The 13,949-nt window shown below is 47.1% G+C and overlaps 1 protein-coding gene across 3 annotated transcripts; it reads left to right on the forward strand.

Annotated features, from left to right (window-relative positions):
• Nucleotides 1–52: 52 nt before the first annotated feature.
• POLR3D (RNA polymerase III subunit D) lies at nt 53–7,015 on the forward strand. Of its 3 annotated transcripts, none has more exons than XM_019714404.3 (9): nt 53–206; nt 439–608; nt 1,900–1,943; nt 2,550–2,701; nt 2,853–2,977; nt 3,181–3,349; nt 3,706–3,971; nt 4,425–4,577; nt 4,733–7,015. In XM_019714404.3, exons 2-9 carry the CDS (start codon nt 444–446, stop codon nt 4,853–4,855), a joined length of 1,197 nt encoding a protein of 398 aa, XP_019569963.1. In that variant the 5' UTR covers nt 53–206; nt 439–443; the 3' UTR covers nt 4,856–7,015. The 3 variants fall into 3 exon arrangements, with proteins under 3 accessions (XP_019569963.1, XP_019569950.1, XP_074194355.1); XM_019714391.3 differs by having other exon boundaries at nt 59–216; XM_074338254.2 differs by having other exon boundaries at nt 68–233.
• Nucleotides 7,016–13,949: the final 6,934 nt, after the last annotated feature.

Here is a 13,949-nt window from a genome sequence, read left to right on the forward strand (position 1 = left end):
CGGGAAGAGAAGGCGGAGGCGAGCGGGGCGCCGCCGGATAAATACTGTGGCCAGCCCCGCCCCCCGACCTCACTTCCGCCTCGCGGCAAGATGGCGGCGCCTGGGTCCCGCCACGCAGACTTCCGCCTGGTGCTGAGCCCCGGGGCCGGCTGTGGGCCGCGCCGGAGCTGAAGTTGGAAGGCGCGGGGAGTTGAGCTGCAGTCCGGGTGTGCTGGGGTGCGTCGCTGCCTCAAGTTAGCCGGGACCTGGGGAGAGGGAGCGCCAAAGGCTTTAGCCCGGGTGGTCCGGGGAGTAGCCACGTGGGCGGGGAGGAGCTGAGATACTGCGGGAGGGACGCACCGACTGAGGGGCGGGCGGCCAGGTGGGTGAGGCTCCGCCCAGGGTCCGCGTGTCAGTCCCCTCGATTGACTTTGTTGTCCTTTTTCTCTTCCCTCCCAGGCAACATGTCGGAAGGAAACGCCGCGGGCGAGCCCAGCGCTCAGGGAGGGCCCCGACCCCTCCTCTCTGGGGCCCGGGGTCTTATCGGGCGGCGGCCGGCTCCTCCCCTCACCCCGGGCCGCCTTCCTTCCATCCGCTCCAGGGACCTCACCCTCGGGGGAGTCAAGAAGGTATCCGACTACCTTGAATTCCAGGCCCCTGGGGTTCGACTGATGTTCATGTAGGGCCTACCGTGATCCATGCGTGATGTAGGGCCTTCCGGATCTCTTGTCCCCAGGTGTTTTGTTTCTTAAAACCCGTGCAAGTCACGCAGGCATAAACTTTGCCTGCAGTTCTAGAGAGTTCTGAATTCGCCAGGGCTCCCAGTGTGCAAACTGCTGGTCTAGAGTATCATGAATCCTACTCTTGGCATTAGAGGCTCTGTTCCTCTCCCATTAGGTTTATGACTGTTAGGCACTGCCGGCCGAATGAGTTGCGGGAGACCAAGATTGGGCTATTAGAATTTGGCTGTTTGAGCTGCGGGAGGTCAGGCTAGAGCAGAGGGGAAAGACCATAACCTCCCCAGCAAAGAGGAGTATGGAGTTTTATAGGAGGGTTGAGGCTGTTCTCCCTTCAATGCTTTAGGGGGTTTTCATTGACAAAGGGTTTCGGGGCATGACCAAGCCCTCCAGCTCCATACCCTGGCCCCAGGTCGCTGTCCAGACCGCCCAGGCTGATCACAGGCCCTTAAGAGATAAAGCAAGACAGGATCAAGACAAGATGGCTTTTAAGATAAAGTTTCTGCTCCTGGCCTAAACATGGTTTAACAATAACAATACATGTAAAGAATTGCCCTGAAAGTGGAGAGGTGAGGGCGATGACAGAAGCTTAAAGCAGCCAGTTTTTAAAGACTTTAAGTTTGCTTAGGGAAATTCTGGTGGCAGTCTAATTTATCATCTGTTTGTGAGTGCTGGCAGATCTGTCTTTCCTACTTGAGCCTTGCTGCTAGAGCTCTTTCCCTATGATATTGACTATTTTACTATTTTGCTATAACATAAGACCGGGTCTTATATAATATAAGACTGGGTATAATACAATATATAACTAGGTCTTATATTAATGTTTGCTCCGAAAGACGCATTAGAGCTGATTGTCCAGCTAGGTCTTATTTTCAGGGAAACACGGTAAATTCCTTTGCTCTTAGAATTTCTGAGGGCTCTCCTTTCAGAGAGCAGAAACTGAGGCTGCTAGTTTAAATGGTTTCTGGTGCCCCTTTCTTCTGTGTATAACGCTACTGCCACCATGACATGACATTTTTCCTTTACAAGCATGAGTCTATTTCTGTAAATCTTTGACAATAGTATGGAATGAGCAGAAGAGCCATGGAGGTCTAGGTCCACATAAGAAGCCCTTTGGGAGTTTTTCCTCTGTATGTTGGGATCAGAATTTACCAAATCAGTGACTCCTGTATTTTACTTTCAGAAAACCTTCACCCCAAATATCATCAGTCGGAAGATCAAGGAAGAGTAAGTAACTAGGCCTTCTTAGTACTTGTTTACTTGCTCTGAATTTGGGCCTTTGGGGAAATAACTAAGTATGTTGCCCAGAAATTTAAATTTGTGTATGTATTTATTTCCTTTCACTAGTGATTTTCAACCTTGGCTCCCAGATGATTCTAATGTGCAAGCTTGGGAACAATACTGATGCCTGGGGGTCCGTCCCAGAAATTGTGGTTTAACTTGTTTGCAATGAAACAGTGATTATCTTTTATAGCCAGAGTTGAGAGCCACTAGTTTAGGCAAAGACGTATTAAGTTTACCCTGAAGTTATTTTGCGTTACAGCCTTCCTGCTTTCAATCAATATAAAAAAGTCCACATTTTGGAGCTGTTGCTATAATTTAACTTTTGAGTTATAGTTCTAATATATACTCACAAACAAGGAGATAAAGTAAAGCAAACTGAAAGGACTGCCCCATCGAGGAAGTGTAAAAGGTACTAGATGTTGTACTGGGTTCTGTTTCTCATGATGTAGTTATTGGCTGAGGTAGAGCAGAGTGGGGTGTGGGAAAATAAGACCAGTTCTCTGAGGCAGGGTAAGTGAGTGCTATCCTTTAATCCATTCTCTTTTCCAGGCCTAAGGAAGAAGTAACCATCAAGAAGGAGAAGCGTGAAAGGGATAGAGATCGACAGCGAGAGGGGCATGGACGGGGCCGGGGTCGCCCAGAAGTGATCCAGTCTCACTCCATCTTTGAGCAGGGTCCAGCTGAAATGATGAAGAAAAAGGGTACAGATGCGCTGGGGAGAAAGGGATCAGTGGATGTTAGCTCAGACTGCCTGAAAGAAGGGCAAGGGCAGTGGAATTTCCCAGCTCCCAGTTCAGTTTCCTTGCTGATGACCTCTTCCTTCCCCCTGGTGAGCTGGATGTTTTCCCACAGGCAACTGGGATAAGACAGTGGATGTGTCGGACATGGGGCCCTCTCATATCATCAACATCAAAAAAGAGAAGAGGGAAACGGATGAAGAAACAAAACAGATCCTGCGCATGCTGGAGAAGGATGATGTGGGTACCAGCAGGCTTGTCGGAGGGGCCTTCTTTGTAGCTGTGGAAAGGGCCTCTGGGAGCCAGGGTTGAGGGAAGAAGCCTGATGAGCAGCAGGAATCTTCGGTTAGAAAAGGGCTAGGATAGATTGCAATCCAGGTATGTGCATGCTGGCCAGGCTGTGTGTGACCCCCTCCCCTCCCCCCCGCCACTTTTTCTGGCAGTTCATCGATGACCCTGGACTGAGGAATGACACTCGAAACATGCCTGTGCAGCTGCCGCTGGCTCACTCAGGGTGGCTGTTTAAGGAAGAGAATGAAGAGCCAGATGTTAAACCTTGGCTGGCTGGCCCCAAGGAACAGGACATGGAGGTGGACGTGCCTGTTGTGAAAGGTAGTCTGTGTCAGGTACCGTCTCAGCTCTTCTGTGGCTGCCCTCCAGGAAGCCGCCCCAGGAAGGAGCCTCCCAGACTGCTGCTCGTAAGCAGGTCCTCTCCCCTTCCAGCTGGAATGGCCTGAGCAGACACTAACATCTCACTCTCAGAGGGTTGACATGGACCCGTGGTCCTAGCCTCAGACAGCCCTTGTTAGATTAAGTCACACAACTCCTGGATCCCTTTTTACAACCAGTGTTTTCCTCCTTCCTGGCTGACTGACAGTGGAATAGCCAGGGGGTGAAGGGATGGGTACGATGAGATGGCATGGAGGGCGGCCACTTGATAGCACTTCCATTTCTGTTACCTCGGGCAGTGAAAGAGGAGCCACGAGATGAGGAGGAGGAGGCCAAGATGAAGACTACCCCCAGAGCAGCGAGAAAGACCCCGGGCCTCCCGAAAGACATATCTGTGGCAGAACTGCTCAGGGAGCTGAGCCTGACGCAGCAGGAAGAGCTGCTGTTCTTCCAGCTGCCAGACACGCTCCCTGGCCAGCCGCCGACTCAGGACATCAAGCCTATCAAGACGGAAGTGCAGAGCGAGGATGGACAGATGGTGGTTATGAAGCAGGAGAAAGACCGGGTATGCTCAGGAATGAGTTCTGTGAAAATGTGGCGGGGGTGGGGGTGGTCCAGCGACCTGTAGGGGGAAGCAAAACTGTGCCACCCTCGCTGAAATGCGAGAATAATACACATTTTTTCTTTCTTTCCATGAGGGGCTTGGGGCTTTGTACTTCAACCCCAATTATGTGTATGTTTACTTTTTACAATGAAATATTTTGAACATGTACAAGTGAGAGAACATAAACTCATGTGCCATCACCCAGTTTGAGCAGTTCCTGATATTTTGTTGATTTGTTTACTTGTTGGCTGTGGGTTTTGTTTTTTAACCAAAGGCAGGCAGCCCTAGGAAAAGGCCCTCTTTGGAGACCTCATGCTAACCTTTGCTGCCTCCTTCCTTTCGGAAAAGGTTCAGTCATGAAGGATGGAGGAAACAACTCCTTACCCCCGTTCCGTCCCCTGATTCTCTTCACAGGAAGCCAGGCTGGCAGAGGATGTTTGTACCCTTGCTAACCTGACTGAGGGTCAGGTTGGCAAGCTGCTCATCCGCAAGTCGGGAAAGGTGCAACTCCTCCTGGGCAAGGTGACTCTGGACGTGACAATGGGAACCGCCTGCTCTTTCCTGCAGGTGAGAGCCCATAGGGGCAGGGCAGAGGCTCTTGAAGAGGTTGAGGAGTGTTGGGAGATCAGTGCTAAATGAGGGAGAAGGGTTCTTGGGATTATCAGGACTGTGTGATGGGCTTTGTGATTTTGGATCTCATCACCTTCTTTGTTGATTGGCAGGAGCTGGTGTCTGTGGGCGTTGGAGACAGTAGGACAGGGGAGATGACAGTCCTGGGACACATCAAGCACAAACTTGTATGTTCCCCTGATTTTGAATCCCTCTTGGATCACAAACACCGGTAAAATGAGCAGATGGAGGATGTTGGTGACTGCCCACGGCTGCTGCCTTCCCCAGACGTTTTGTTCTAAAATCTGTGTGACCCAGAAGGGGCCTGTCAGCCCACCCACTCCAGCCTCTGGCAGCCATTGTCCCAGTTTTCCCCACAGGGCCCACATGGCTCCCTCCCACAGCAGCTGTGAATGGCACAGTGACTTTCCCACAGTGTGGATACTGCATATCCTTGCTGCTGGGGCACTTGTCCCTTCTATTTATTTTTATATTTATGTCTTATCTTGTCAACTGAGTGCATCTTCCCCAGGTAGAGAGCGGAGGGCCTGTGGAAAAGTACAGGCTCATTCTCGTGGTGACCATCTTGGTTCTCACAGTGGGAAGGGTAGGGACTGCTGCTGCTACTCTTGCTCCCCCCTTCCTTCTGCGGGGCAGTGTCGGAGAGGAGCAGGGAATTTTTGAGTATTCAGTTCCAGCTCTGTCAGCGACTAGTTGTGTGACCTTGGACAAACTACCTAACTTTTCTGAGCCTCATGTTACTCATCTGACAGAAACAAGGAGAATACCTACCTCACAAGGTTGGTGTGAGGATTACATGGAAGATATAGATGAAAACTCCTTGCACAAGGCCAGACATACACAATAGGCACTCAATAAATGTTCGTTTCCCTTCTGTTTGCCTGAATCTGTTTTCAAACAAAATAGAGAATCCGAGCATCTCACAGGAAGTGAGCAGAGCTGCTTTGTCCCTGCGTTCTGACTCCACATCCCATCCCCACGCTGGGCCTGATGCTCCGAAGGTACAGGTTCGGGCCCTCCTATGCCCTTTTTCTCCTGAGCGCTCTTAGCCAAATGCTTCCTGTTCTTTGCTGTGAGGTGCTAGCTATGGGTTCTTTCAGAAGTGAAGAGATCGTGTCACCTGGCATCCTGTGAATGCCTTTGGGTGACATGATGGTCCCAGGACTCATTCCCTGCCCTCACCCCTGCAATAAGTAGCCTGGATTCCATTTAAGTAGTCTCAGAAAAGAGATTAATGATTCCCATAGAGAATCATCACCACACTAAGTCATACTGCTGCAAAACAGCACTTAGTAAGATACAAGTTAGAGATTTATTAAGTAATGGCATCCTTGACGTTTGGCAGATGACCTCCCACTTCAAAAGCTTTGAATTTAAGAGGTGCACTTCTGTCCCCTGTACTAGCATCACCGGGTCCGCCCACTCAGCTTAGAGCCCAGTCCCCACTGGCCACACTGGCTTCTTAGTTTTTGGGTCTGTGGTCCTGTTCCTTTCACCAGGTCATCACACTCTTGACCCTTCCGATGTGTAGTCCCTGGAGGCGCAGCTTGTCTGCCCCACCCCTTGTCCACAGGCTGGGTTTTCCCTTGGTTCAGCATGCAGAGCCGTCTCGGAGATCAGGGAAAGCCTCCTGCAGCGGTGTTTGTGGTCATTAGAGGCCGATGTCACAGCTCCCCTTGCTGTGAGCTTCATTAGCACGCTGCTTCTGGAACAGACGGACCACACAGGCTCAATAACGACTCCTCCTGACGTTCAGGTGACCCCAGGTGGTTATGCCTGCCTTTAGTCTCATCTTCCTTCTGTCATGGCTGGTGCTTTTCCTTCGCTGAGCCCCTCAAGCTGCCTAGCTAGCATCTATTGGGGGGGATTGAATATTTAGTTACCACATTCCCCTTCTGTAGCTAAGAGCTCACGGAAGTTCTGTTAGATAGTGTAGTCTGCTTTCTTCTCACTATAGAGGACTGGAGCAGAAGGGTTCCTTGGAGACATGTAGGGGAAGACCTGTTTGGTCTAAGGCTGAGCCATGAGGAGCCAACTGCTTTTTGTTCTCTGGGCTCTGATGCGTGCTTTTAAATAACTGCCAGTGGGTCTCCATTATAATCCTCTCTTTTCTGTTTCTTTGGCTCAGAAACACTCTGCTGCTTTTTTCGGCTATCTCGAAGGCCCTGCCTCATTAGATGTTTGGGATTTTGCAGTCTTTAGTTCTTTGACTCGTCCAAGAAAGTTTCAGGAGGAGCACATACCACTTTCACGTTCATCATTTCAAGTATCTTGGGAATTGAATGTTAGAGCCCTGCATCAAAGTCCCTATGACCTGTCTCTATTCCCTGATACACAGATTAGACGTCATCAATAAAAGAGTGGAAGAAAGTCAAGGCAAGTCTGCTTTCTTGGCTGAGCCTCTGAAGCATATACGTTTCTCCCAACAAATCAGTGCAAATACTGGAAGTAAAAGGCCCAAAGCCACCTTGGTATATGAATGCCAATGGTTTACTATCTGCATCTGTGTGTACGCATTTTGCTAAGACACCGAAAGAGGGAACTATAGGCTTGTTCATTTCTTAACTATGTGGTTAAGTGACAGACATGGGCTTTAGAATCAGGGCTGAGCTTGAATCCAACTACACCAGTCACACTGGGGAAAATTACTTAACCTTTCCTAAGCTCAGTTTTATTTATTTTCTACAAAAATGAGATAACAGTAGCTTTTTAACAGGGTTGCTTTTAAATTGCAGTGGACTTAAAGCATTTACTTGGTGCCAGACAGAAGGTGCTGCTTCTATCAGCATGTGGTCAGCACAAGTAACAGGTGAGACTGACAGTGACAGAAGCAGTAAGGGTGTGTTTAATTATCTCACCAGAGATGGGTGGTTCCAGAGTTGGGTGGTAGCCACAGTCTCATCAAGAGTTTCTTGGATCCATTTGTTCTGCCATCCTCAGTGTTACAAAGTAGCTGCTACGGCTCAGCGTCATTTCTTCACAGGACAGTGTCCAAGTCAAGCAGGGAGCAAAGGAGACAGCAATAAAGGCACTTCCTCCTCATTCTGCTCTTAGCAGGGAGGGATATTCCTCAGAGGCCCAAAGAGACTTGCCCCGGTGTCTCCCTGAGAGAGCTGGGCCACATACCCACCCTTAGACGGCACTGGCAAAGAGGGATGGACGGACCACTTTCTCCCCTGTCACTGGGCATTCTGTGGCCTAACATGGTTTTATTAGTAGCGAAGAGGCAGGAATGACAGGTCGACAGTCCATAAGAGTTGTCACCATGTTAAAAAATTACTGTCTATGGCGGTAGTATCAAAGTATATCTAGGTAGTATTTTTTAAATGTTCAATTGCCTTTTCTACTATATAAACAGTTTTAACATTTTAGTGCACCTTCTTTCAGACTCTAAAATTGTATGTATTATATAAAATGATTTAAACATTATGCTGTTTTATCGTGTACTTTATCACACTCAGAAATATGTATAGTTTTTCCATGTTAATGAGCATCTTATACTTCAGATATTTCTGAGCTAGCTGAAAGAATTAAAGACAGCGTCCTTTAATCCTCCCAGACCTACCCACAGGATCCAGTTGAATTGATCATTCAGCCTCAAACCTTTCCTCAGGGCAGGATAATCAGGAATTCTTTTAGAAATGTCTCTTGCGCTGTGCAGCAGCACAGTAATTGCTATATCAGAACCCATCTTTGGACTATCAAAATGCACCCAAACAATCCCCGATTTTGGAACATTTTGGTTTTTCCAATTGTTCACTTTTTAAAAATCATGTGATAGGCAATCTTGTCATTCAATTGTTGCCAATATGCTCACTTTATGACCTTGGGAATCTTTATTTAAAATGCCTTTGCTGAATCAAATCCTATGACGTTTTTTAAGGCTCTGGAAAGACACTGCCCTCCAGTCTGCTCGTACCTGTTCACAGGCCCGTCATCAGTGCATAAGAGTTGCTCACGTTTGTAAAGTTAAATGTATAATTGAGATTCTGTTTTTAAACACATAAACTGGAAAAGATACTGAGTAGGACTCCTGACCTGTACTTACTGGCCCTCTGAATAGATAACTAATGTTCTCTCTCTTTCCTCCGTCAAACCTCAGAGAGGGCTCACATGAGAAGAATACACTACCGCCACAGGTAGGCTACATGCTTTCCAAGTCAGTGGTGTTTTTTCCCAAGCTTGTTTTTGCCAGTTGTATGTCCATGATTGTGATGACATAACTCACTGGAACATTGTATAAACTAGTAAAATGTGAGGGCTAAAAGAAAGTATGTCTGGTGAAAATAGGGTACATAGTAATTTAATTACACATTACATAAATGGGCAAAATGTAAGTGCTAAAAGAAAGTCCCTATTTCTATGGAAACTAAGATAAATGCTTTCGAAAAACTTATTAAAGGCGAGCTACTGAAAAATAGTGTGGAATTAAGTTTTGGCAAGATAAATGTAAAGATGGGAGAAATTGTAAACATCCAGGGTAATTCTGCATTGAGATTGCTTTACATGTTCTCTAGTGCTTTCACTTCTCATTCTGCTTTTGAAGAAACCAAAGCTGATGATCTTAGCAGTGTATTATGGGTGCGTGTAGTTTCCGTGGTGCGCTAATCAGTGGACCCACCATACTCAAAGGAAAGGACTTGTCCCGACACCAAAAGACTCGTGGATGAATGTCCATTTATAAGTGATAAGCTCAAATGAGATATTTAAAATAGGTATGTTTCTTTGTTTAAAAATTTCCTCCAAAATATCAGGATTAGGTTCAGGTCTGAGAAATAGACTCCCCAATAACAGTGGCTTAAACAAATAGAAGTTTATGTCTTTCTTGTAAAAACTAAATATGAACAGTTTGCACAGCTCTTGCTTCACAAAGCCCGAGGGTCTCAGGTTCCTTGCAGCTTATGTTCCGTGGTGTCAGGCCGTGGCCCTCATCCTCATAGTCTGAGTTGGAGACCACCGCTCCAGTCATCGCATCCCCACCCCGGCAGCCAGATGAATGGAAGGTTCCTATCCAGCTCCCCCACCCCTTACTAGATGGCAGGGTGTCTTATATCTCCTTGCAGGAAGGTTCCGGGAAGCTGTCCTGTTACATTTATGATTACATACCATTGTCCAGAGAGTAGTGACATGGTCACCCCTGGCCTCGAAGGAGGCTGAGAAATGCGGTAATTTTCTGGAATGAGCGGGTACCCTCCTAAAGTCAAGGTTCATTATCATGGAAGAAGAGAAGAGTGGACACTGAGGGACAACCAGCAACCTGTGTCATATCTATTTAACTTACTCCAAGAAGAACTGAACAACTACTGATCCCACTCGTGACAGAAGAACTTCTAGTGCAGCGTGGAAACCACGTGCTGCTCTTGTAACCACTTCCCGGCACACTCTGTGGTCTTCCCGCGCCTCTTACTCATCAGACAAAACCCCAGTTTTGGGTAAGTCTGTCTCCAGCTGCTCAGCATCTGCCCTGAGGGCCTGAAGTTGGCTGGAGAATCACCCACAACCAAGCTGAGTGCTCTCACCTTAAAACCAATGCTCTACTACATTTTCTAGTCCATTTATCCCCACTGCCCAGGGAGCGCTTCCTAACCTTTTCCTAAGTCCTCCAATACCTCTCCCTTCTCTCAGCAGATGACGCTGTTGCTTGTTGCGTAAAGAGAACCGAAGCAGTAGCACTCCACACGTTCCCACTACAGCACCTGCCTGTCTCTGGGCGGCTGCGTCCAGGTGCAAGGTCTTCCTCCTGTTACCGTAGATGAAGCGTCTGCACTCCTCCGAGACCAGACCCTTCACTGGGACACTGGATTCCTCCTCTCACCTATTCAAAGGAGATTGCTCAGCAACCCCCCAACCTCCCTACACGCCCCAGTTTCCCCCTCTATTAGATCAGCCTCACAGGATAGAAATCAGCTGCTATGGATCCATCTTGAAAACAACAAATTTCCCTTCATGGTTGCATTGGCTTCCAGTTATCACCTGTTTTTTTTTTTTTTATTCTCGCAGCACAATTTCTTGAAACAGTTGTCTTGTCCCCACTTCCTCTCATCCAGTCTCTCTTAAAGCCATTGCAGTCAGCCTTTCACTACTCCACCCCACAGCTCTTCTCAAGGTCATCAGGATATCTTTTCCAAACTCAGTAGTAAATTTGCAATTTTTATTTAACTGACTCTATTATCACATTTGACATGGTTGATGACCCTTCCTTAAATACGTTCCTTTTCTTGGCTTTGGGGTCACTGTCCTAACTATTGCTTGTCTTGCTGTATGTGCCCCTCATCTCCTTTTCTGGTACCTCCCCATCTGCCCAGCTGTAAACATGGGAATACCCAGGGCTCAGGCCTTAGAGCGATGCTCTTGTCTGTCTACTCTCATTCCTTCAGCGATGTCGCCCACAATCATGGCTTCCAACTCTCTGTGTCTGAGACTCCCGATTTATTATCTCCAGCCTGGACCTCTCTCCTGTCTCCTAGGCTGATGGTCTCCAGCTGCCAATTGTCCCATCTCTTCTTGTATGTCTAATAGGCAAATCATCCCTAACTACCAATTTTGGGGAAATCTAGGGCCTAAAATAACCCAGGAGAGTCCAGTCAGCAAAATCCTGAGTGTGTTGCCACGACAAATGACTGCGTTTTCAACAAATTAAGGGGAGTAAAAGGGAAGAGTGAAGGAGGAAGTTTTCGATGAAAAGAGATGTAAGAGATATCACTCAGTTGCAATGTACAGACCTTATTTGGACACAGATTCTGAGAACTGCAGAAAACTCAGCATGAAAGGTTCATTCAAAGCCCTTGCCTGAGTCTAGAGCAGACTTCAACGTGGCTTCCAGCAGCTTAAGGCCATGTCCCTGTCACAACCCAGCCCCTTCTGCGTTTCTGTTTGGAAAAGTTCAAAGCTGTCCCAGAAATTGTTATTTGTTCTAGCTAGCACCTGACGTAGGCCCCAACCTCCCTGTCTTAGCGTTCACTAAAAAAGGATTCATAGTTGTGAATTCATGGGTCTGGATAGCCTCATGGTCCATTTGAATTGATCACTCAATACTTGGCACTTTAAACGAAAAGAGGCTTATTTGTTAGTTATAGTGCACAATGACAAACGGCATCCACGGTCTATTCTGTGCTCCTACCCCATCCTAGTGCAGGATGCCATTGCAGTTGGGACATTTCCCCTCTTTAAGTCGACTGTAGTTAGTGACACGTGATGTTAACAGCTCCTCTTGGACTGCCAGCAGCCAGAGTTCTGAACGAGGGCAAGGACTGGGGTGAGGTGGGGTCTCAGGGATATCATCTGGAAAAGTGGAGATAGAGGGCCAGCTCTGAGAACCCCACCGTGGGGCCAACTTATGACTCCGTTCTTCTGGAGCATTTCTTCTGTTCCTGTCCATTGGAGCAGTCACTGATCCAAGTCCCCAAAAGCCAAGGCAGAGGTTGAACTTCCTTCTGTACAGCTCATTTACACTTAAGACCCAGTCAGCCAGAAAGGAAAATGCTGTCTTGGTTATTATTGGCCCCACAACCTTATCTTGTGTATTTTTCAGTGTTCAGTGGAAAAATTAGAAAAAATTCTAGGTATTTTAAACAGAAAATTGAATACAGGAAAGTGTTTATAGACTTACTGGAAAGCTGGAGCCATAGGTTGTCCTCCAGGAATCAGAACACCAGAGAACTGACCCATCAGAGGAGCTATAGCCCCTGTTGTCCTCGGGAAGGTGGAAAGTCAGGACAGAGACACTGAGCCCCAGAACACCCTGCATAGCTGCCGTCCAGGGATCAGGAAGTCCCCACAGGCTCGACTGCCTCTGGAGAACTGAAGGACTAAAGATTGGACCCCGGTGGAACTTTCATTCCAGTGAGGGAGACAAACAATATACATAGGTAAGTTACATAGTATTTAGAAGGTCACAAGAGCTTGGGAATTTTTTACAAAAGGAGAAGGGGAGTCTATGGGTGGTCCTGGGGCATGTCCCAGTAAGTAGGGTAGGGCTTCTTGAGAAAGTATCATTTGAGAAGCTGAACCAGCGGGATCAGTAGGGGGTGGGGACAACTAGAATCACGTACAGGATGGAGACAGAGCAGAAGCAGTGATGGGAGAACAGTCGAAGAAAGTGTGGGGTTGGGGTCCAGGTCATATAGGGTTTCTAGGCCATGGTAGGACTTTAGCTTTATTCTAAGTGGAATGGTTAGCTATCACAAGTGTTGATTCGGTTTTAAAAGGCTTACTTAGCTGCTGTGTTGAGTCAAGGGTAGAAGCAGAGGCACCAATTCAGAGGCTGCTATAGTAATCCAAGCAACATGTGGCAGTGGAATGGAACAGGGTGGTAATAGTGGACGTGCTGGGATGCTAGATACTTCAAAGGTAGAGCCAGCTTGATCTGCTGATAGAAGAGATGTAGGGAATGAGAGAGAGAGAAGAATCAGGCTGACTCGACATCTTGGCAGCATAAAAACAGCAAAAATGGTAGGAAGATGGCCTGTACTTCTAACTTTCAAATCTCAGTGAGTGGAATCTTATTCCCATCCAGAACACTAGCACAAGATATTGTGGGAAATGTAGTATTCCCTTTCTAGCCCCAGTAATCCAGGCTGGCACTTTATAAAGTGACAGGTGATACGTGCCAGTCAAACATACTCACCAGAGTTGACTAAGGACCCAAAATTGGAATATAAAGCTTTGTGTGACCGTATCATGCTGCCAAAACAAAGTTCTCTCTGATTCATCCTCTTGAAATGGTATATTCCGAATGAAAACACACTCAATACCTAAAACTAACCATACTCAGTGTGACTCTCAACCCTCTTCCCAGGGCAGGATAATCATAGGAATTCTTTTAGAAATGTCTCTTGCGCTGTGCAGCAGCACAGTCATGGCTATATCAGAACCCATCTTTGGACTATCAAAATGCACCCAAACAATCCCCGATTTTGGAACATTTCAGTGTTTCCAATTTTTCACTATTTTAAAAAATGATGTGATAAACAATCTTGTCATTAAATTGTTGCCAGTATCCTCACTTTATAACTTAAGAATCTTTATATAAATGCCTTTGCTGAATCAAATCCTATGACGTTTTTTAAGGCTTTGGAAAGACACTGCCCTCCAGACTGCTCGTGCCTGTTCACAGGCCCGTCATCAGTGCATAAGAGTTGCTCATGTTTATAAAATTAACTGTATAATTGAGATTCTGTTTTTAAACACACAAACTGGAAAAGGTACTGAGTAGGACTTCTGACCTGTACTTACTGGCCCTCTGAATAGATAACTAATGTTCTCTCTCTTCCCTCCGTCAAACCTCAGAGAGGGCTCACATGAGAAGAA

Source organism: Rhinolophus sinicus, chromosome 15 (genome assembly GCF_057876585.1).
Source record: "Rhinolophus sinicus isolate RSI-liver-muscle chromosome 15, RSI-T2T, whole genome shotgun sequence".
NCBI classification, from domain to species: domain Eukaryota; kingdom Metazoa; phylum Chordata; class Mammalia; order Chiroptera; family Rhinolophidae; genus Rhinolophus; species Rhinolophus sinicus.

Excerpts from the sequence above, each read along its gene's own strand:
- POLR3D (XM_019714404.3), top strand. The coding sequence starts at position 444 with ATGTCGGAAGGAAACGCCGCGGGCGAGCCCAGCGCTCAGGGAGGGCCC. Across the intron at positions 609-1,899 it reads CCCTCGGGGGAGTCAAGAAG|AAAACCTTCACCCCAAATAT; the intron begins GTATCCGACTAC and ends TTTTACTTTCAG. Across the intron at positions 3,350-3,705 it reads GGACGTGCCTGTTGTGAAAG|TGAAAGAGGAGCCACGAGAT; the intron begins GTAGTCTGTGTC and ends TACCTCGGGCAG.